Raw genomic sequence first — 23,640 nt, forward strand, 5'->3', positions numbered from 1 at the left:
TGTTATATTTCTTAGCAGTACTGCACATACAAATCATTATATCACACATTTATTTTCACTTCAGATTCCCTTTAAACTACTTATAACAGGGAGATGAAGACTGGTGAAGATGAAAGGAGATGAAGACTCCCTGTCTTGAGTTAAGAAGGAACAATCAGTAAACTTATATATGTACTCTAGATGTGTGTCACCTGAAACAATCATTTGTGTTGGTATCAGGTAAATAATCTAGTGTATGTACAGATGTCCTCTGATGTAGCCAACTAAAGAAGCGTACACACCTTTAACCTCCCTGGCGGTCTATTAAGATCGCCAGGGCGGCTGCGGGAGGGTTTTTTTTTAATAAAAAAAAAACAGTTTCATGCAGCCAACTGAAAGTTGGCTGCATGAAAGCCCACTAGAGGGCGCTCCGGAGGCGTTCTTCCGATCGCCTCCGGCGCCCAGAATAAACAAGGAAGGCCGCAATGAGCAGCCTTCCTTGTTTTGCTTACATCGTCGCCATAGCGACGAGCGGAGTGACGTCATGGACGTCAGCCTCCGATCCAGCCCTTAGCGCTGGCCGGAACTTTTGTTCCGGCTGCGCAGGGCTCGGGCGGCTGGGGGGACCCTCTTTCGCCACTGCTCGCGGCGGATCGCCGCAGAGCTGCGGCGATCAGGCAGCACACACGGCTGGCAAAGTGCCGGCTGCGTGTGCTGCTTTTTATTTCGCTCAAATCGGCCCAGCAGGGCCTGAGCGGCGATCTCCGGCGGTGATGGACGTGTATAGTCGTCCATACCGCTGAGGAGGTTAATGGATTTCACTCATCGGAGATCAGGACCCGATCCCCTTGGGTGACATCACTGGGCTGGACTGCACACACGCGTGTCAGTTGTGTAGCTGACGATGCGTTGTGTTGCTATGCGAAGGAGGGACTATGAGTGGGGCATACTTGACGTCACGCAGTGGTCGGGGGAGCATCACAAAGTTGGGGGCTGCTGTACACATGCCTGGTTATCGACTTAAGCGGTTGTTATCGCCCACCTCAGCCGACTTAAAGAGGATCCGAGATGAAAAACTAACTATAACAAGTAACTTGTCTATATATCTTATCTAAAGTTTAGATAGTTTACACAGCAAATCTAGCTGCAAATAGCTTCAAAAGTTTATGATGATTTATTCCTGTGATACAATGAGGGCAGCCATGTTCTGTTTGTCACATTGTCACAGGCTGAGGGCTGGAGATGCTATCAGCTTGACTGTGTGTAAATTCAGTCCCCTCTCCTCCTCCCTCCTCCCCTCTGCCTCTGAAATCAATGGCTAGTAACCTCCTCCTGCCCAGACTGAGCTCCCATAAGCCCTTGCTACATAGCCAAGGCACTGTGTAAAACCTGTGGGCGAGGCTTGTTTAGTTTCTAGGGAATTAGAGTATTAAAACAAAACAAAAAAAGTATTTGGCTTGAGGAATGCCCTATAAACTATATCAAAGGAACACAATTATGCAATGAGTAAAAGTTTATCTCGGGTCCACTTTAAGTCAGGCATGTGTATGGCCCTGCACTCATAAGTGATCTGTTATGTTGAAACCAATCAATATACTTGAGGGAGCTTTTACTGCAGCTTGCTCAATGCTCAATTGACACCTCCTCCCCACCATAGAATAAAACAAGTTGCTCTGCATGTAGTCTACACAGCAATTGTCTTTGAACTGTCACAGTCATTTTTAGTGAATAACATTAAAAAAGTGTATCAGTAGCTTTGAAAAGGGTCTTTGACTCAAACTTACACTGAAAATATCCATTCGCAAAGTGCTAATAAAGCTACCATTGTTTGTATTCACCACTGCAGATCCAAATGATCTAAGGGGAAAAAAGAAAACATGCATCAAATGTGTGTACAAGAGACTGAGAGTGAGCTGAAAAAAAACCTCACAACGCAGATATTTAGTATACATTATTTCACAACTGAATTAACTCTACAGCATTCCTCTTATTACTAGAGTTGGGCCGAACCTCCGATTTTAGGTTCGCGAACTTCCGCGGAAGGTTCGGTTCGCGTTAAAGTTCGCGAACCGCAATAGACTTCAATGGGGATGCGAACTTTGGAAAAAAAAAATAATTATGCTGGCCACAAAAGTGATGGAAAAGATGTTTCAAGGGGTCTAACACCTGGAGGGGGGCATGGCGGAGTGGGATATACGCCAAAAGTCCCCAGGAAAAATCTGGATTTGACGCAAAGCAGCGTTTTAAGGACAGAAATCATATTGAATGCTGAATGACAGGCCTAAAGTGCTTTAAAACATCTTGCATGTGTATACATCAATCAGGTAGTGTAATTAAGGTACTGCTTCACACTGACACACCAAACTGTTCACTGAACAGAACAGGTATGCAGTGGCGGGTTCACTAAACAGGTATACAGTGGCGGGTCCACTGAACAGAACAGGTATGCAGTGGCGGGTCCACTGAACAGAACAGGTATGCAGTGGTGGGTTCACAGAACAGGTATGCAGTGGTGGGTTCACAGAACAGGTATGCAGTGGCAGGATCACTGAACAGGTATGCAGTGGTGGGTGGGTTCACAGAACAGGTATGCAGTGGCAGGATCACTGAACAGGTATGCAGTGGTGGGTGGGTTCACAGAACAGGTATGCAGTGGTGGGTTCACAGAACAGGTATGCAGTGGCAGGATCACTGAACAGGTATGCAGTGGTGGGTGGGTTCACAGAACAGGTATGCAGTGGCAGGATCACTGAACAGGTATGCAGTGGTGGGTGGGTTCACAGAACAGGTATGCAGTGGCAGGATCACTGAACAGGTATGCAGTGGTGGGTGGGTTCACAGAACAGGTATGCAGTGGTGGGTTCACAGAACAGGTATGCAGTGGCGGGTTCACAGAACAGGTATGCAGTGGCAGGATCACTGAACAGGTATGCAGTGGTGGGTGGGTTCACAGAACAGGTATGCAGTGGCAGGATCACAGAACAGGTATGCAGTGGTGGGTTCACAGAACAGGTATGCAGTGGCAGGATCACAGAACAGGTATGCAGTGGTGGGTTCACAGAACAGGTATGCAGTGGCAGGATCACTGAACAGGTATGCAGTGGTGGGTGGGTTCACAGAACAGGAATGCAGTGGCAGGATCACTGAACAGGTATGCAGTGGTGGGTGGGTTCACAGAACAGGTATGCAGTGGCAGGATCACTGAACAGGTATGCAGCCAGGAAAAGCTAAGCCTAACTAATCTTTCCCTATGAGAGACAGACAGCAGCTCGCCCTACTCTCTCTAATGCAGGCACACGAGTGGCCGTAATGGCCGCCGCTGCCTGCCTTATATAAGGGGGGTGGGGCTCCAGGGGCTAGTGTAGCCTAATTGGCTACACTGGGCCTGCTGACTGTGATGTAGAGGGTCAAAGTTGACCCTCATAGTGCATTGTGGGGCGAACCGAACTTCCGGAAACGTTCGCCTGCGGGAGGCGAACGCGAACCACCGAAGTTCGCCGGGAACCGTTCGCCAGCGAACCGTTCGGCCCATCTCTACTTATTACCATACATACAATAGTGAAAAGCTGTCCAATTGTTCTAAGCCATCTTCATGAAAAATCTATTGTGTGTACAGCCAGGAGAAATTCAGTGCTGCTGTTATACTAGGTACACAGGACAAGATTTTTCAGCCGATTTTGATTTTCCAATCAATTTCCTTATCTTTACTCATCAATTTTCATTCACTTCTATGAGAAATCGATCAGAAAAAAAACGATCGGAAAAAAAAATGGACATGATGGAAATTAACGAACCATCTTTCTGCCAAACTATCTTATGGTGTGTACCTAGTATTAGTCTCTTCATGTACAGATCTATCAACTATCATCAGTGCAATCTGGACATTATGTTATTATATGCCCATGTGATACTGTGAACACTGGACTGAGTAAGAAATATGACCTACACATATTACTGGTAGTTTTTCTGCTTTTCTGTATATAATGCCTTCAGAGGCATAGCTAGGGTTCTCAGCGCCGGGGGACAAAGACGGTTTTTGCGCCCACACCTGGACAAAATGTGTATGGCCACACATCAGAATGTGGATGTGGTCATGGGTGGAGTCAAATGTACAAATGCTGTTTAGATAATCAAATGTGCCCCCTTCCCCTGTGCAGATGTGCCCCCCTTCAAATAGCCAAATGTGCCCCCTTTAGATAGCCAGGTGTGCCCCCCCATAGATAGCTAGATGTGCCCCCCCCCCTTTAGATAGCCAGATCGGCCCCCCTTCCCTCATTTAGATAGTGGGGTGTGCCCCACTATAAATAGCCAGATGTGCCCCCTTTAGATAATCAGACGTGCCCCACTTTCCCTTCTGCTGTTAAAGCTTCTGCAATCCTCTGCAGAGGGAGGGAAAGAATCAGGGGCACTTCCGGCAGCCAACAAGCCACCTCTCATGCATGTGGAGGTGCAGCAGCTGTGCTGATCCCCCTTACAGTGCTGTGCCCGGGACATGTGCCACCCCTTGCACACCTATAGCTACTCCTCTGAATGCCTTGTATATGTTCGTATATTTATTTCTTAGTTTGTTTTTTGGTTTATAGTTTTTAATTGATCAGGTGCTGACCTTATTGTCCTGCTCTATGAACAGATCTATTGGTGGTAATTTAATTGTGACATTTGTACTTTGCCTATTAATCGCTCTACTAGATGGCCGCTCTGTTGCCTAGCTGTGACGATGCTGCTTGTCTTTATGAGCGGTGTTTCTACAGATAAGATGTATATTGTGATGTTTTTACATCTTAATTGTGGATTTTTTTCCCTAAACTGGATTGTGGACACCTGGGGAGTGGTCTGCATATTGAGTAGCAGTCTTCCATCAGGTCCGCTAATTTACATCTTGATCCTGATTGGTGCTTTTGTTGTATATATATATATATATGTGTGTTTGTGGAGATTTGTCTTCAGAACTGGGTGACTTGAGAAAGGGTGGGAGCCTGAAACCACTGTGGTGCCTTACAGTTCTTTCTATTGTATGTCTTGTTAAGCATTTAATAAACTAAGATTAATATTTGGAGTGAGGATCTTTACAAATTGTTTTCCAGTGATGATCCTGTGATGCCCAGGATACGTGGTCTGCACGCTTCACCCATTTTCTTGGGGATTAGCCAGAGAGTGTGATCTCACTGCTATAAATATACGTTAATGGGGGGCTGTCATAGTATATTGTCAGCCACTAGGGGTTTATCATTGAGATGGGGTCTTTCACTAGGATGCCTAATTACATTATTTTCGAGAAAGTCCTAATTTAATTGAGCAAAAATCTATTAACCCTTCGCACACTCACATGCAAATGTTCAAACAATTGCATTCACAGATTCACTCATCCAGGCACAACTGTTATCCCTACAGCTAAATTAAAAGCCAGGGTTTTAGTTCACAGAAGAATGCATTCTTATGCTTAGTCACCTATACTGCGTAGAAGTACCCAGGTAAACATAGGTGTCCTAACTCTGGCCCTGTAACATGCATAGTGCAGACATGCAAACACATTCATTGCATCAAACCTATCAATGGATTAGGAGCACACATCCTAACTTCCTCTCCTGGGAAAGACAGTGCATCTTACCAATCGCACAAGGGAGCTAATGTTATGTGTCCATGTGCACAATGCGCATACACCAGCATAAGCTGTCTGCATGCTGACAAACATACAGGGGAAGAGGGGAGTGCACCGAATTGGACCCTAGCCACAGGGGTCAATGATAAGAATAAACATACATATATCCAGGCACATCGCCTCTAGCTAGGACACCAAATAAATTATTAGGGAAAGGGAGGTGCCGAAGGGGGTGTGGCCAGAAAACAGCAAAAATCTATTAACCCTTCGCACACTCACATGCAAATGTTCAAACAATTGCATTCACAGATTCACTTATCCAGGCACAACTGTTATCCCTACAGCTAAATTAAAAGCCAGGGTTTTAGTTCACAGAAGAATGCATTCTTATGCTTAATCACCTATACCGCGCAGAAGTACCCAGGTAAACATAGGTGTCCTAACTCTGTCCTAACTTCCTCTCCTGGACACATAACATTAGCTCCCTTGTGCGATTGGTAAGATGCACCGTCTTTCCCAGGAGAGGAAGTTAGGATGTGTGCTCCTAATCCATTGATAGGTTTGATGCAATGAATGTGTTTGCATGTCTGCACTATGCATGTTACAGGGCCAGAGTTAGGACACCTATGTTTACCTGGGTACTTCTGCGCAGTATAGGTGATTAAGCATAAGAATGCATTCTTCTGTGAACTAAAACCCTGGCTTTTAATTTAGCTGTAGGGATAACAGTTGTGCCTGGATGAGTGAATCTGTGAATGCAATTGTTTGAACATTTGCATGTGAGTGTGCGAAGGGTTAATAGATTTTTGCTGTTTTCTGGCCACACCCCCTTCGGCACCTCCCTTTCCCTAATAATTTATTTGGTGTCCTAGCTAGAGGCGATGTGCCTGGATATATGTATGTTTATTCTTATCATTGACCCCTGTGGCTAGGGTCCAATTCGGTGCACTCCCCTCTTCCCCTGTATGTTTGTCAGCATGCAGACAGCTTATGCTGGTGTATGCGCATTGTGCACATTGACACATAACATTAGCTCCCTTGTGCGATTGGTAAGATGCACTGTCTTTCCCAGGAGAGGAAGTTAGGATGTGTGCTCCTAATCCATTGATAGGTTTGATGCAATGAATGTGTTTGCATGTCTGCACTATGCATGTTACAGGGCCAGAGTTAGGACACCTATGTTTACCTGGGTACTTCTGCGCAGTATAGGTGATTAAGCATAAGAATGCATTCTTCTGTGAACTAAAACCCTGGCTTTTAATTTAGCTGTAGGGATAACAGTTGTGCCTGGATGAGTGAATCTGTGAATGCAATTGTTTGAACATTTGCATGTGAGTGTGCGAAGGGTTAATAGATTTTTGCTGTTTTCTGGCAACACCCCCTTCGGCACCTCCCTTTCCCTAATAATTTATTTGGTGTCCTAGCTAGAGGCGATGTGCCTGGATATATGTATGTCTAATTTAATTGAGAACATGCTGCCCAATTGTTATGTGGGGGTTCTACTGTTGCCTAATTGTTTCTTGGGGGGCATGTATATACTGATCTATTTATATGTCACTATACAACCTATTTCGACACTCGGCAAAATTCTGCTTTGCGTAGCATTTTAGTAAGGAGGCTTCTTGATCCCTTTCATCTCCTTATGCTGGGGATACACGGTACGTTTCTGTACCGTGTATCGACCAGCTGATCCGGCCAGCTGATAATATTCAGCTGGCCCGATCAAGCCGCTTGACCCATGCCCGCTCGATTCCCGCCAGTGGACAATGGCAGGGAATCAAGCGGCTGATAAGGACCGCCGGCGGGGAGGATCGGGAATTGATCCGCGCGCACGTGCGGGGACGCGGCTAAAGTCTATGCGGCGGCTAATCGGCCGCCGGATCGACCCGTCTATGCCCAGCATTACACGCTCCTAGGAGTTCTGGTTCACAATGAGCGCTGAGTGTTTCAAGTCCTAGCCCACAGAGCCATTTTAATCCATGTCACGCACTGTTGAATCCAAAACAGTCAGTATGCATGTTGGATTAGTTTTGCTCTGTAATATTAACAAGCTGACACATCACTGCATTGCAGCGGTTCTGGAGGTGTGTTTAGCTAGCAGGGACAACATGGGCGTAGCAATCACCCCTACGACGCCTGCAATCGCAGAGGGACGCAGAGGCTTTGGGGGCCACAACATCTGCCTCTACCCAAACGCAAGTGCAGCCAATTAGCAAAGAAACCTCTCGATTTACTCACAAAAGCCGTGTGCAGGAGTGTGTGTAATTATTTCCTGCTTCCAGAGGCTGCTTCACAGCAGAGCACTCTCTGCTGCCATTCGTCAGCTCACGATCATGTGACCTGCATGGGGTTCAGGGACCAAAAGGACCCGTGCTGTCATTTTTGCATGGGGGCCCTATTAAGTCTAGTTACGACCCTGAGGGCAAGGCTGGATTCACCATAAGGCACTGTAGGCATGTGCCTACAGGCGCCTCTTGATGGAAAGGCGGCTCACTCCCCTCCCCGAGCGCCTCTCTCCTTCCCTATGCAGCGTCCTGAGCAGAGCATAAATGAGAGGTTACTTACCCAGCTCTCAGCATTCCACTGACGAGATCTTTCTTCAGTTGGGGACACCCCTAGCTACTTAACTGAGGGTACCTCTGGCTACCTAATGCTAACGTGCAAATGACATGAAATGTGGAAATGACAGCTGGGCCAACCAGCACACTTGATTTGTGGTTCAGTAGGGGTTTGTAGGTTCATGAAGGGCGAAGTCTAAGGTGCCAGAACATCTGTGCCTATAGGCTCCTGTGATGTAAATCCAGGCCTGCCTGAGGGACAACAAAGTGATGATTTACATATTCAGCAGTGATGCATTGTGGGGCACCACGAATGCTCACTCCTCCAACCTGAATAACTTCTGTTTTAAGAAGGCAACATTCTGCCTTACTGGCCATGTCTTACTTCAAATTGTGTCTTACCCACTGCCTGTGCTTGCCCTAGGCCATAGTTTCTCAACGTGTGGTACGCGTACCCCAGGGGGTACTTCTGAGGGTTCCAGGGGGTACTCGGGCTTGATATACTTAACCAAGAATAACAAATTTAGAGTTTTAGAAAATGATAATTCTTATTTAAACAAAGCCAAGTTAGTATTTTAGCTAATTATAAGCAATAGTAAAAGCTTGGAAATGGTTTAAAACCAATTATAATGTACTACGATTAAATATATATTTGTCAAGGGGTACTTGTGATAATGTTTACTTTGCTAGGGGGTACTTCGTGAGTATATGGTTTTAAAAGGGGTACATACCAATAAAATGTTGAGAAACACTCATTTATTTTCTTAAAGTAAGAAACAGATCTATATTATTTAGTAAGTATACTCCATGTAGTGCTAACTGTCTGTTTTAAAGGAGGATGTGGCAAGGAAAAGGTTTAAAAAAAAAAATTAAACCACACCTTGTCTTAGCAAAGCAAAACCTATCTATCCACAATTATATATATGGTATACTCACGTTAAAATCTCTGTATTATTTAGCAAATACTGCATAGGGTAGCGGCAAGAGAAGTTGTAGTACAAGTTTGTACTGTAGGAAACAAGACCCAATGCTGATTCTGCTGGAGTATCAACAAATCCAGAAATTACTACTCTTTGGATATTAGAGTATGAGCCGAAAAAACCAGTGCCAACTTCACTAAAAATCTGTGTAAACAAGAAGAACATAGAGTGGATTAAGAATGCTTCAGCTAATTTAATCATTGCATTTATTTCACAGAAGCAGTAGCCTTATTTTAGTGTGTGTTTTTGATTGCGAACAAACCAAAGGTTGGGACAACCAACAGAGTGCGTTATCAGTAAACAAGCAAAAGAAAGAGAGAGAGAGAAGGTGCCCATACACTTATCAATTTTTACTGGCAAATTTGATCCCTGTGATTGAATCTGCCAGAGATCGATACCCCAATATGGCCATCGGATCGAAATTTTAACCAAATTCAAATCTATTAAAACTATCAATCACACTGGGTGGAAAGATCACACTGGAAATGTGGCAGGTCAGATGCGCAGCGACAGTGGCTTAGCAATAAGGGGTTCAGGGGTAGCGACTGCATCAGGGCCCTTAGGATAGAGGGGCCCCCGAGGGGCCCAACCTCAACCATAGTATTAGCTCTTTATTGGTCCTGGGCTGATAATATTCACCTCTATAGATGCTTTAAATAGCAGTGATCATTCACACACTGTTCCCCGTCCCCTTTTTGCATCCCTGACGCTGCAGTTGTCCTTGATTGGTTTTGGTGTGCGATATAAATTGTTATGTATAACATGCTTGGGGGGGGGGGGGGGCCCAATGCAAAACTTGCACTGGGGCCCACAGCTTCTTGGCTACGCCACTGCGCAGCGGTAGATTAGTGGCTGATCAATGGAGCCCTTTCAGGTCCCCCCGCCCCAGGGCCGCCGATAGGGCATCACAGGGGAGAGAAGTGTATGGGGCCCGAGGGATTCTAAAGCACATGAAGGCATTTATCAGACCCTTGACCAGAGCTGCAAGTTCTGAGGGGGATACTTGCTGGTATAATATACTGAAGATTCTGCATATCATCCAATAGTACACTTCAGTCACCTCCCCTCCCCAAGTGCAGTGCTGAGACTGTTTGACAGAGGGTAATCTCTCCATTTGTAACTCCTGTGTGCTAGCTTTTGTTTTACATTTGTACATGTGATTCCACTAGTGTGTAGTTATGATCTGCTCCTCCCTGCTGTGTTTACAGCACTGAACCAAGCTGATAATGAGAAGGTTTTCCCCTATGGTGCCCAGACATTTCTGATGGCGGCCCTGTCTCCCGCATGTAAAATAGTGCTCCATGGCCCCGGCAGAGTGTTGACAGAAGAGCACGATTACCTGTACAAAGTCAACGGCGCACTTTCTCCTGTTTCCGGTCTCCATTGCCGCTGGCCGCCTGTTACCCCGTGACCATGTGTTACTTGACTACGTAGACAGGACTCAGGAGGAGCACTCCAGCGGACAGGTGAGAGTGTTCCACTGCCAACACTCTGCACAGGCCCTGAGGGAAGCACTAGATGTGGAGAGACCCGAGGGACCAGCCAGCCAGCTCTGCACTGACTATGGTGGCAGTTCCATAGATTTTTAATAGATTTCAAGGTGAAATCTATTAAAAACCTATTTACAGTATGTGGCATTAATAAATCCCTCTCTGATCAGATTTTGATGAGAGAGGGATCTGTCCGTCGAATGTGAAGGTCATCTGTTAGTGTATGGTTATGTGAAATAGATAAACAGACATAAGGATGGGCAGTGGACAATCAGGAATCAGGGATGAGGTAAAAAGCATAGAAGCTCACAATGCTATCCAAGAACAGCACTCTTCGTTAACTCCAGAGCAGGATTATGTTCCAGGCAACTAGGCAGGTGCTTGGGGCCTAGTGGGTGTCAGGGGGCCCACCTGCCACGTTCTCTGACACCTCTCCACTTCAGCTTACCAAAGGACCACAAGGTGGCATCAAATCTACTACCTTGCCTCGGGCATCATAGCATCTTAATCCAACTCTGGTTAACTCTCAGTCATAATATTCATAGTATCAGGAAGTTTAGGGAAGATTAGGCTAATGGTGCTCACTGATGATACTATCTTAATTTAACAACCTTATGGTATTACTTGTACTGCTGTGTAATATGAGGGGTTACCTAAAGTATTCATTGAAAGCATATTTACTCAGTTGACTCATCTATAACATAGATTTGGTAAGATTGTACAATCAAAATGAATCAGCGGTAATAGCGGGCACCTTATAGCAGAGTTCCCCAACCCTGTCCTCAAGACCCACCAACAGTACGTGTATTGCAGGAAACCACAATCATTCACAGGTGAAGTAATTAGTGTCTCAGCAGAGCTGATTAACTACCTCTGTGGATTTCCACAACACATGCACTGTTGGTGGGCTTTGAGGACGGGGTTGGGGAACACTGCCTTATAGGACGCTATAAGTGAGAGGGATATGGAGGCTGCCATATGCACTTTCTTTTAAACAGTTCCATTTGCCTGGCTGTCCTTCTGGTCCTCTGCCTCCAATACCTCAGCTGTAGACCCTGAGCAAGTGTGCAGGTCAAATGTATGACTGAAGCTTGGCTGGATTGGCTGCATGCTTGTTTCAGGTGTGGGATTTAGAAAACTACTGCAGCCAAAGATATCAGCAAGAAAATAAATATGGCATTCATATTATGGGAATAGATGAGCATTAGGGTTGGGTTAGGGCAGTGATGGCTAACCTTGGCACTCCAGCTGTGGTGGAACTACAAGTCCCATGAGGCACTGCAATACTCTGACAGCTCTAAGCATACATCGGGGAGTCAGAGGCCTGATGGGATTTGTAGTTTTGTCTCAGCTGGAGTGCCAAGGTTAGCCATCACTGGGTTAGGGTGTCTGTTGGCAAAAAGGTGCTTCAGGCCTTAAATGGCCAACTGAAGTGAGAGAGATATGAAGGCTGCCATATTTATTACCTTTTAAACAATACCGGTTGCCTGGCAGCCCTGTTGATTTATTTTGCTGCTGTAATGTCTAAATAACACCAGAAACGAACAATAATGTCAGAAACACCTGATCTGCTGCATGCTTGTTCAGGGTCTATGGCTAAAAGTATTAGAGGCAGAGGATCAGCAGGACAGCCAGGCAATTGCTGGCAATTGCTGGTATTGCTTAAAAAGGAAATAAATATGGTAGCCTCCATATCCCTCTCACTACATTTTTCAAAGTTAACTGATTATGCCTTCAGCAATGGGTGCCTATGACATAAGAAGCCAAAGTTGTAATCCCTTGTATTTCAGTATTGGCAAATGTATGCTGCCACCATCCATGGGACCAGGATCAGGTCAAGAGACTCATTGCTCAGGCACCGATACTGCATAATATGGTACCTAACTAATCTTCCGAAAGCAACTGATTAAGAAAAATGGAGTTCCAGTCAGTGGTTAGACCAGGACTACTTAGTACATCAGCCAAACTATGCTACCATGCCCCAGCCTGTGCTTAGCCAGCTACAGCATAAAAGCAATGACAAGGGGTCATGACTGCTTATCCAGCATGTAGCTGCATTTGTAGGAACTCACAAGAAGGAGACACAGGGGGAGATTTATCAACGCATTACCAACAGTTTTTTCTTCTTAATCTGTTCTAACCAGCAGGGAGAACAGTTCTGCATGATAATAAGAACCTTCTTAAATCCTAGGTAATAGTGGCAAATTAGCATGAATTTCTAGAGCTGCACTACAGTTAAGAAAACTTCAAATCCATCCCTAAACTGGCGCAGATTAAGAAGTGCTTGATAGCAGTTCTACAGATGTAGAACTGCAGGCTAGACATGATTGCAGAGTGCAGGCTAGACATGATTTGTGTGGTGCTCCTCCCCCCTGCTGAATTCCTCCTCAGAGCCTGCTGCTATCAATACAGCAGGTGTATTGGTTACCTCAGCAACAGCAATTCCCCTCACACACTGCACTGTCTGAGAGACCTTCCTAGCTTCTCCTATTTTACAACAGTTTTAGAATGAATCTGTACTATAATATCTAATGATTTCTTCAGATGTCTGAGACAGTTCTGCATGGATTTCTAAAAACCAACAAATATTTTGTCTCCGACATCCTTGATAAATCTGGCCCACAGAATCACAGATGTTTTAACTACTTATTGCAGACAGACAAACAAGTATATAGTATAGTAAACAGCTATCCTTACACTTCAATAAAATAAAACCAGAACACTATAACAATGGTATCTTAGTACAATTATGCTCAGGGTCAGTTCTAGCTACAATGGAGCTGCGGGGCAAAAGTAACTTGGGGCCCCCCTAGCCAACTCCCAGGACCCATCCCACCACACTTCCAGCCACACAAAATTATTAGGTGTCCATATGTCTCCAAAAGCATTGTTGTGGACCCTAATATTCCCCTCCTCCTTTCCCTTAAAATTTCACAGTGTACACACAGTGCAGTTTTACCTAATCCAAATAGGACACAGGAGGCAGCACCATGCTCTACACTCCGGACTACTCCCCTCTCTTCCTCTTTCCCTGCAGGCATGTATGGGGTCACCATAGCTGGGAGGGGGGGCACACCATCCTCAAGTGAAGGGCAGTCTATTGGGCTAAAGTGCAGGGACCAGATCCTATGAAGCCAGTGGACCCGATGGGGCTTAGGGCGGGATAAGTGGAGTGAACGATATGTGAATGGAGCATGCATAAGTTACCAGCGCATGCTACGCAGCACTACCACGGTTAGCGTGCCCACAACTCGCGCTGCTCACATTAAAGGACCACTATCGCGAAAAAAGTAGGCAGTTCAAAAATGTGACAGATGACAGGTTTTGGGCCAGTCCATCTTTTTAAGGGGGATTCTCAGGGCTTTCTTTGTTTTCAACAGCATTTCCTGAACAGCAGTTTAACTGCCAAAATAGCAAGATACCAGCCGGCCTCCCTAATCACTTGCACACTATTATGTCAGTTAGATTTTACAACTGTTGTTCAGGAAATGCTGTTGAAAACAAAGAAGGCCCCGAGAATCCCCCTTAAAAAGATGGACTGGCCCAAAACCTGTCATCTGTCACATTTCTTAACTGCCTACTTTTTTCGCGATAGTGATCATTTAAGCTGTGCCCATTGTACCTTTTTTCCCATAACCAAGGTCATTTTAACCACTCCCCCCCCCTCCCCCAGTGACCAGGCTATTTTTTACAATTAAGGCCATTGCAGCTTTAAGGGCTCACTGCAGAGCCGCACAACTCAGCACACAAGTGATTTACCCACCCCTCCCCGCCCCCTTTCTGCCTACCAACAGAGCTTTCTGTTGGTGGGCTGTGATCTCTCCCAGCATGTTTATTTATTTTTTATATAAATATTTCTTTTTTTTTTTTTTTACGATACATTTGGGTAATTTTTTTTATTACTTCTTTAACCCAACCCCCTCCCTCCCCCTGCCAGTCAATCAGCATGATTATGACAGCGGATCGCCTCTCTGCCTTCAGAGGGGACAGCCATGTCATAGGGTTGTCCCCAGTACAGCACTGCCGTAGATCGCAGTGCTGTACAATGTAAATAGATGGCGGTTTTGTATCGGCGTGCGCGATCTCCTGCAAAACCCCGCCCCAGGACTTCATGCCAATTGGCGTGGAGTGGTCCTGGGGCTGCCGTGGAGCGGTCGGCAAGGGGTTAAATCATATGCAACAAATAATTACAATAGATGTATGTCATAGTAATACATGAACAGCGATATTCACCTGAATGATATTCCCACACACGTTACTAGTGGAACTGTCAAGAAGCATAGTGAAATTCATCAGCATGGTACCAGTTGAATTATCCACTGTCCCCAAACATGACGATATGTTGTGTTTTCCATTAAGAGCAAGAGAGAATGGATCGAAATTTGCAAAGTAAACGGGACAGGCTTTTATGGAGAGTTGAATACTGCTTGGTCCGCAGGTGACGGAAATGTCAGAGTTTACTGGAAAAACAAATAAAAATACAATAAAACAAGCAAGAAACTCGAGGAACAGAAGCTGAACACACATAGTAGCTGTACCTGGAAGCCGAGAATATGCAGAGCTGCATGTTTGTCCATTGGTTTGTTGGGTAGATATCAGTATCAGTATAATAAAGGCTAAAACCTTCATTTTTCAATCCTGCATAGACAAAAAAGGCATCATAATCGTACTGCATTACTACATGTGTATTCGCCCAAGAACCTGTTATCCTTTTAACTGATGCAAACAAATACTTCTACAAATGGTAAAGAAGGTCTCATTACCACTATACAATGCAGGTGACCATGCGCTATACTGCAGTGCAAAGCCATTGCGTTTCTATCCGCAGCACCACAGCCCCCACGTTCTAACTGGGGAAGCACACAGAAAGGACCGCCAACAATCTGCGCTGCAGTGAGTTTTTACAATGCTATGCAGTGCAACACTAATACGTCTACAATTAAGGTGGCCACCTACCATACAAATTTAAAAAATCCAATTTTACACTAATTTGATATATACAATCAGTTGTACCAAAAAAAAAAAATCGAAAAGGTTTTTTCATTCATTCAGGAAATCTGATCGAGTTTCCCATTTTTATTCGATAAAAGAAGATCGGGGGTGGTGGATTTTTCTGATCAATTTATATGAAAATTAAATGGTGTGCAGTAGATTGACAATTTCTTGAAGTATAAACCCAAGCAATTTTTTCTGAGTTTTCAAAAAATGTTATCAGAATTGGGGAGAAATTGAACATAGGTGTGTGGTACTTTGATCAGATGTTTGAAATGTTACAATCAGTCAGAAAAATTGATAGCAAATCTTGAATTGAAAAGATATTTAAAAAATTGTATGGTGTGTGGCATCCGTTAGTCTGTGTTAATGTATTAAGATAAAAATAATGATAAATACTAATGATCAGTGCATTAAGCTGTCCCCCACAGAACTGTTAAAATAATTTCTTGTGCATCATTTATTCTGAGCTCAGTCACAGTCAAAAAATAAATAAATAAATCTACATAGCTGCATAATCTCACCAGAATACCATTATTATAGCGTTTATACTATCTTCTTTTCTATACTATATATGCTGTCTTTTTGAGAGACATAATGCACGCATTGGCCTCAGTTCTGAAAGGCCACTCATTGGGCTCAATTCTGGTAGCTATGTGAGGTAAATATTTTTTTGTAGGTAAAATACCTCATGAGGTATTTTCCTCTTCTTTTATCAATTCTGAAAGATTTTTCTCCATTTCCGAACATGAGGTAAAACATGAGGTAAATGCATAGAGTGAGGTAAAACATGAGGCATTTCAGTGGTAAGCCTGCAGCAAATAAGTAATAGTCTTTAATTATCTTCCATAGGTTAGGATAGTCTTTGGAAGATGGTTTTTTTTTTGGGGGGGGGGGGGGGTTTGAGGAGGGAAGGTGTATTTGATTATGTAGCAACCTATGAAAAGTAAATTTATAAGCATCCATTATAAAAATAAATGAATAAATAAAAATCCAGCTCATTTACCATTAGAGGCTGGGGGGAGGGGAGGGGGGTAGGAGCACTTTTAGAGGCTGGGGGCAGTCAGAGCACTTTTAGAGGCTGGGGGAGGGGTTAGCACTTTTAGAGACTGGGGGTGTGAGTACTTTTACTTTTAGAGGCTGGGGGTCTGGAGGGGGGGGGGGGGTTACAGCACTTTTACTTTTAGAGGCTTCTGGGGGGGGAGAAGGGGGGTCTCGGAGCACTTTTAACAAGAGCTTTTCAGCAAAATATGGGGGCCCAGAACACAGAACAAGCTGAAAAGGCTCCATGTTATGTGACAGCTATCACAATTCTGTCACAGCACTGCATTTATCATTTGGTAGAGGTAGGTCTAATTATATGAGGTAAAAGACATGCAAACACGCACCTTATTTCACTTCAGAATTCAAGTGTGAGGTATTTCACTACTAAATACCACACATTTTTAGTAGAAAATTACCACATGAATTACATGAGGTAAAACTTTACTTAAACTACCATAATTCAAAAGTTGATTTCCCTCATGAGGTAAACCCAATACCATGAGGTAATTATTTACTAAACGCTACCAGAATTGAGCTCATTAAAACAACAAACATGAGGAGAAATACCGCATTTGGTATTTCTGATTTTGCTTCTGTACTCTTGAAACTTTCTCCTAGTGAGGTAATTTTCCGCACATATTTGTGCGTTGAGGGAGTGAGGGAGGGGGTGAGTGAGGGAGGGAGAGGGTTGCCTTCCTCAGCTCACTGATCAAGGCTGATGGGCAGGCAGACGGCATCTGGGCTGAGTACAAGGGCTGTGCTGTGCTGTCACACACCAGCAGCTTTGTGCAGTAGCCTGTTTCCACCATCCCCATCCATGCTAAGCTGTCTCCTATCAGGATGATCAGCCAAGAGCATGGAGGATCAGCCGGAGTACACAGCGGGCATGGGTGTAATGACACAGCGACAGCGTCCAGCAGGAGACTGCTTTCCAGCTGCCATGCCTCCACGGCCCCCAATGTAGCCTTATCAGCCAGTAACCACACAAGGAAACTCTCTTCCCCTCCTGCCTCCCACTAGCCACACAGCTTATCACACGGATGAGTGAAGTTACCGGAAGGTAAGAGCTGATCTTAAAAAGCAACTACTTTTGCTTGTTCTACCGAATGCTCTTATCTCTCAGAATTTACATTTACTGACTTCAGGGCCGGCGCTACCATTAAGGCAAAGGAGGCAGCTGCCCCAGGGCCCCAGAGCTTGTAGGGGCCCCCAGTGGCTACAAGAGGAAAAAAAAATTTTGCAAATCGGCCTTATAGTTTTTGAGAAAATCGATTTTAAAGTTTCAAAGGGAAAAAAAATACACATTTAAAAACCTGCCGACTTTAATGGTTAATAGCAAATCCACCTTAAATGCTAGAAACCCTAAATTTGCAGGATATGTTAAGGAGATCATTATGAATAAGAGGAAAAAACAATTTTTCAAAAGACCTTATAGTTTTTGATAAAATCGATTTTAAAGTTTTGAAGGAAAAAGGTATACTTTTAAATGCGGTAAATGTCACTTTTAGTAGCAAACCTAATGGTAGTGTAATTTTACATGCATCAAACGAAAGCGCAATAAATTTCCTGACGGGGTTTCCAGGGGGTCTATACGCAGCCACAACGCTTTGGCCAGGGATCGCTATACAGCCGCAATATGGCTGTATGAAGATCCCAGGCATTTTTTCCTATTTTCCCCCAAAAAAGTTTTATGTTTAGAGTGTGGGAATTTTTTTTTTTTTAAATTATGTGGGGTCCCACCTCCTGAAACTTTTTAACCCCTTGTCCCCCATGCAGGCTGGGATAGCCAGAATGTGGAGCTCCGACCGATTGGGACTTCACACCCTGTTATACCAGCTGCAAAAAGGTCCCCTAATGCCGATTTTTGTTCCGGGGTATATGTTGGGGGGGCCCCCCAGGTTTATTTTGCCCTGGGGCCCCATTGTTGCTTAAACCGGCCCTGACTGACTTTTAAGGAGGATTTTACCTCATAAGTCAGAAATTTACCTCACTACTTGGTAACTTCACTTTTCCATGTGGTAACAGGCTACCAGAATTAGATGTTTGATAAAATTAGCATTTTTTTTTTTTTTTTTGCATTACCGAATGCGGTAATGCTTTCAGAATTGAGCCCATTAAGTGAAAACGCAACATTTATTTTCAGTGTTCACCGTATCTTAATGTCTTTTTTGCTGCTTCATAGCAAATTTTATATACCGAAAAAAAAAAAAATATATTGAGGTTAAGGCAACTTGCGGAAATGGTACAAGATCGGACAGCATGGAGAGAGCTAACCTATAGAATCACCAAGTGTCAATACGACTGAATGAATAACATTATATCACCACTCTTAGAAACATTAAAAAGGTTTGAACACTTGAACTTTGAGGCAGTTTACGATTTGGTAAAGGTGGCCACACACCAAACAAGAATTGCAATACATTTTTCTGACTGATTATTTCATTTCAAAACTATGACCAATGTACCACACACATATTTTCAATTTTTACCCAATTATGATAAAAATGATTGGAAACGCTGAGAAAATTGCTAGGGCATGTATATTAATACATTGACAAACTAACACACATCATACAATCTTTAGGAAAATTGAAGAAAAATTTCCAGCATTCTGGATCGATAAGAATCGTAAAAAAAAGGGGAAATCCAATCTGATTTTTCAGTCGAATAAAAAAAAGCTTTAGATTTTTTCGGAGAGATCCAATCATATTTATCGAATTGCCATAAAATCGGATCATTTTATTGTATCATGTGTGTGTGGCCACCGTAAGATACATAAAATTGCTTAATATAGCATATCTATTTACTAATAGTCTACTGTACACCAGGTTTAACATTCTATACTGGAAGATGGATGAGCCAGATTTACAAACAAAGACAACAGAGACTATAAAGAGGTATATAGATTTAGTGATGCGTACTACACTGTTCATTGCTACAGTGTGTACATGGAAGACGTACCTACCTGACACGGACAGCTCCTGGTCCTTACTGCTATCTTATAAGAAGCTGCAGGTTAAGTCTTCAAAACCTTTATAAATGACATTAGAAGAAGGAAGTGTGTTCTAGAAATTTAATATAATCTTTCTAGAGGGCAAAATTTGGGTTTCAGAGTCAACTGGAATTTCATCTTTGCGATTAGTTTTGAAAGACAAAAGCTGATACCTGGCAACAAAGCATCACATTTCTACAAGAGATAAACATTGTCTTAAAGAGTGTCAGAATCACAACATATGAGGCAGTGGGAAGCACATGATGAGGAGAAGTGTGATAAACAAGGGCGGATCTAGATGTTTTGCTGCCTAAGGCTGGGTCCACACTAGACACAGTTGCAGGACGGACACTGCAGTCCGGATCAGGGGAAGATTAGGGGAAGTACCCACCGTACTGCAAACTGATGAAAGTGCATCAGTTTTGCATCAGTTTCCGTTCAGTTTTTCCCTGACAGAAAACGTCTCCATCATTAGGAAGGAGTGGGAGGATTTTTTTGGGCCAATCATAAAGCTCAGGCTATCCGTTTTCACATCAGTTTTTTGCCAGTGGAGCTGGAGATGCGTTTTCTCATTGCTTTTCACTACCCCTGCGTGTATCCGTGGTCCTGATCCGTTGCGTGAAAATGCAGCAGATCCGGCTGGACCTTCCGTTCAGGTTTTGAAAACGGGTCCCCGCAAACGCAGACGGATCCGTTTTTCACTTGGGTGAGGCTGGCTGCTATTTTAAACATTAGTATCCGGGGCTCCGTTTTTCATCAGGTTTGAAAAACGCAGCCACGGATACGTTTCCGGGGCCTAGTGTGGACCAGGTCTTAATCAAGATTTAAAATAGTGCCCCTCCCCACACAAACAATCTGGGGATAGTATGAGAGAGCCCTGGGTACTGCTACTAGTAACTGGCTCATCCAAAACTAAAAATAATTATCATATTAACTATTGGTACTAAACTATGTCTATTAACCACTTCACACCTAATCAGCCCCCTGTAGGCTCCTGATCCCCCACCCTCATATCCCCCTCAGACCCCCTCTGATCACCCCACCCCCTGCTATTGTCTACCTGTGATCTCCTTTCTGTAAGGCCTGCAAACAGCCTTCATTTCATCCCCTGGTCACCACCTGTCACTCTCACCCATCAGATCAGGCCCTAATCAGCCCTCTGCGGTCTCCTTATCTCACCCAACCCCTGCCCTCAGGTGTACATCAAGAAAGGGCGTCGGGAAAAAAGGGGCGCGAGGTGTAAACGATAAGCGGTAATACCGTTTATAAGAATATTGTGTTGTATTTCGTTTACAATTAATGTTTTACACATTTAGACATCATTAAATCATTATAATTGTATATTATTGTGAATAACCTTCATTTATCGTTTCTTCTTATAATAAAATCTGAAAATATTGTTTATAACGATGATATAAATATCCCTACATTCGTAATAAGTGTTGTTAAACATTAGTAAGTATTATTAAAATTTTACTGAAACTAAACCTAATCCTACTCTCACACATAACCCTCTCTGTACCTATCCCTAACCCTAACCACCCCCCTGGTGGTGCCTAACCCTAACCACCCCCCTGGTGGTGTATATTGTACTGTAACTATACCTGTAACTATACCTAACCGTTCTCTCACACAGAACCCTATGTGTACCTAGCCTTAACCCCTAGACCCCATGGTGGTGCCTAACCCTAAGACCCCCTTAGTGGTGCCTAACCCTAACCACCCCCCTAGTGGTGCCAACCCTAACCACCCCCTGGTGGTGCCTAACCCTAAGACCCTCCTGGTGGTGCCTAACCCTAACCACCCCCTTACTGATCGTTTTATTATGTGGATAATAATGTTTTACAAATAGTGACTGTAAAAAATATGTTGCAATTTACGTTACATACTAATCACTTTATTTTGTGAATAATAATGTTTTACAAACATTCAGAGATAAAATTTTAAATAATTTTATTGTGTGGATAATAATGTTTTACAAATAGTGACTGTAAAAAATATATTGCAATTTACGTTACGTACTGATCGCTTTATTTTGTGAATAATAATGTTTTACAAACAGTAAGGGATAAAATTGTAAATAATGTTTTAGTTAAATACGATATATATGTTTAGTATTTTTATAAACGTTATTTGTCACGGGCGCATTTTCTAAACTTAAATCATCACAAGCACAGTCATTAAACATTAAAAATCTCCGGGCACTGTTTGTAAAACGTTAATAATCTCCATCGCCCTTTCTTCCTGTTCGGCGCCCATTAAACAATATTTATTATGGGAGTGAATGGCGACGCCTTTCTTGTTCACTAGCTGCCGGCGCCCTTTTTTCCTGTTACCTGTCCTCAGATCCCCTATGATCGCCCCCCCCCCCCGCTATGGTTTACCTTTGATTTCTACTCTGTAAGGCCTATAAACAGCCTTTTATCACCCCCTGATAGCTTCCTGCTAGCCCCCTGTGACTGTCACCTGTCTGATCAGGCCCTAATCTGTCCTCTGCGGGCTCCTGATCACCCCCTGCCACTGTAGCCCTTTAAGAGAGGGGAGAGTGATGTTGGAATGTAATTAACATGTGTAATGTAAAATTAGCATGTTAGGCTAAAATTCGCTTTGAAATTATCATTGTGGAATGATAATTTCAAAGCAAATTTTTGTGGAGAGAACAGCGCATTTTTGTGGAGAGAACAGCGCAGGCGCAAATTTTTGTGGACAGGAGGAGGAGAGAGTACTCACAGAGGACAGAGACCAGGCGGCCACGGAAAAGTACTACAGAGACAGCAGGCCAGATCCAAGAAGTGCTCAGAGAAAGGGAGAGGCAATGATGAGACAGATGAGTATACAGTGGGATGCGAAAGTTTGGGCAACCTTGCTAATCGTCATGATTGTCCCATATAAATCATTGGTTGTTACGATAAAAAATGTCAGTTAAATATATCATACTAGTGGACCGAAGCTCGTTTAAAAACGAGCTAGGTCTGTCATTGCGCATGCACCCGCACATTTCCGCCACACGGAAGAAGTGAAATGAAGTTTATTGCATTTACAGAAAGTCTGCAATAATGGTTTACATAAAATTAGGCAGGTGCATAAATTTGGGCACTGTTGTCATTTTATTGATTTCAAAACGTTTAGAACTAATTATTGTAACTCAAATTGGCTTGGTAAGCTCAGTGACCCCTGACCTACATACACAGGTGAATCCAATTATGAGAAAGAGTATTTAAGGGGATCAATTGTAAGTTTCCCTCCTCTGTTAAATTTCTCTGAAGAGTAGCAACATGGGGTCTCAAAACAAGTCTCAAATGACCTGAAGACAAAGATTGTTCACCATCATGGTTTAGGGGAAAGATACAGAAAGCTGTCTCAGAGATTTCAGCTGTCTGTTTCCACAGTTAGGAACATATTGAGGAAATGGAAGACCACAGACTCAGTTCAAGTTAAGGCTCGAAGTGGCAGTCTAAGAAAAATCTCTGAAAAACAGAAGCAACGAATGGTGAGAACAGTCAGACTCAATCCACATACCAGCACCAGAGAACTACATCATCTTGCTGCAGATGGAGTCACTGTGCATCGTTCAACCATTCCGCGCACTTTACACAGGGAGATGCTGTATGCAGAGGAAGTCTCTTCTCTGGACACAGCACAAACAGAGCCACTTGAGGTATGCTAAAGCACATTTGGACAAGCCAGCTTTATTTTGGAATAAGGTGCTGTGGACTGCTGAAACTAAAATTGAGTTATTTGGGCATAACAAGGGGTGTTATGCATGGAGGTAAAACAACACAGCATTTCAAGAAAAACATTTGCTACCTACAGTAAAATATGGTGATGGTTCCATCATGCTGTGGTGCTGTGTGGCTAGTGCAGGGAATCTTGTCAAAGTTGAGGGATGCATGGATTCCACTCAGTATCAGCAGATTCTGGAGACCAATGTACAGGAATCAGTGACAAAGCTGAAGCTGCACCGGCGCTGGATCTTTCAACAGGACAATGACCCTTAACACAACTC

At 43.7% G+C, this 23,640-nt stretch overlaps 1 protein-coding gene across 1 annotated transcript in view; it reads right to left on the reverse strand.

Moving 5' to 3' along the window:
- Positions 1 to 17,291, reverse strand: part of LOC137522770 (zona pellucida-like domain-containing protein 1) — a 35,250-nt gene extending 17,959 nt beyond the window's left edge. The window contains exons 1-5 of the mRNA XM_068242831.1: positions 17,210 to 17,291; positions 15,145 to 15,244; positions 14,840 to 15,066; positions 9,073 to 9,260; positions 1,764 to 1,836 (exon numbers count right to left, since the gene is read on the reverse strand). Of these exons, the coding sequence (XP_068098932.1) occupies positions 1,764 to 1,836; positions 9,073 to 9,260; positions 14,840 to 15,066; positions 15,145 to 15,235 (579 nt within the window). The 5' untranslated portion in view covers positions 15,236 to 15,244; positions 17,210 to 17,291. The remainder of the gene's footprint in view (positions 1 to 1,763; positions 1,837 to 9,072; positions 9,261 to 14,839; positions 15,067 to 15,144; positions 15,245 to 17,209) is intronic.
- Positions 17,292 to 23,640: the final 6,349 nt, after the last annotated feature.

This window comes from Hyperolius riggenbachi, chromosome 6 (assembly GCF_040937935.1).
Source record: "Hyperolius riggenbachi isolate aHypRig1 chromosome 6, aHypRig1.pri, whole genome shotgun sequence".
NCBI lineage: Eukaryota > Metazoa > Chordata > Amphibia > Anura > Hyperoliidae > Hyperolius > Hyperolius riggenbachi.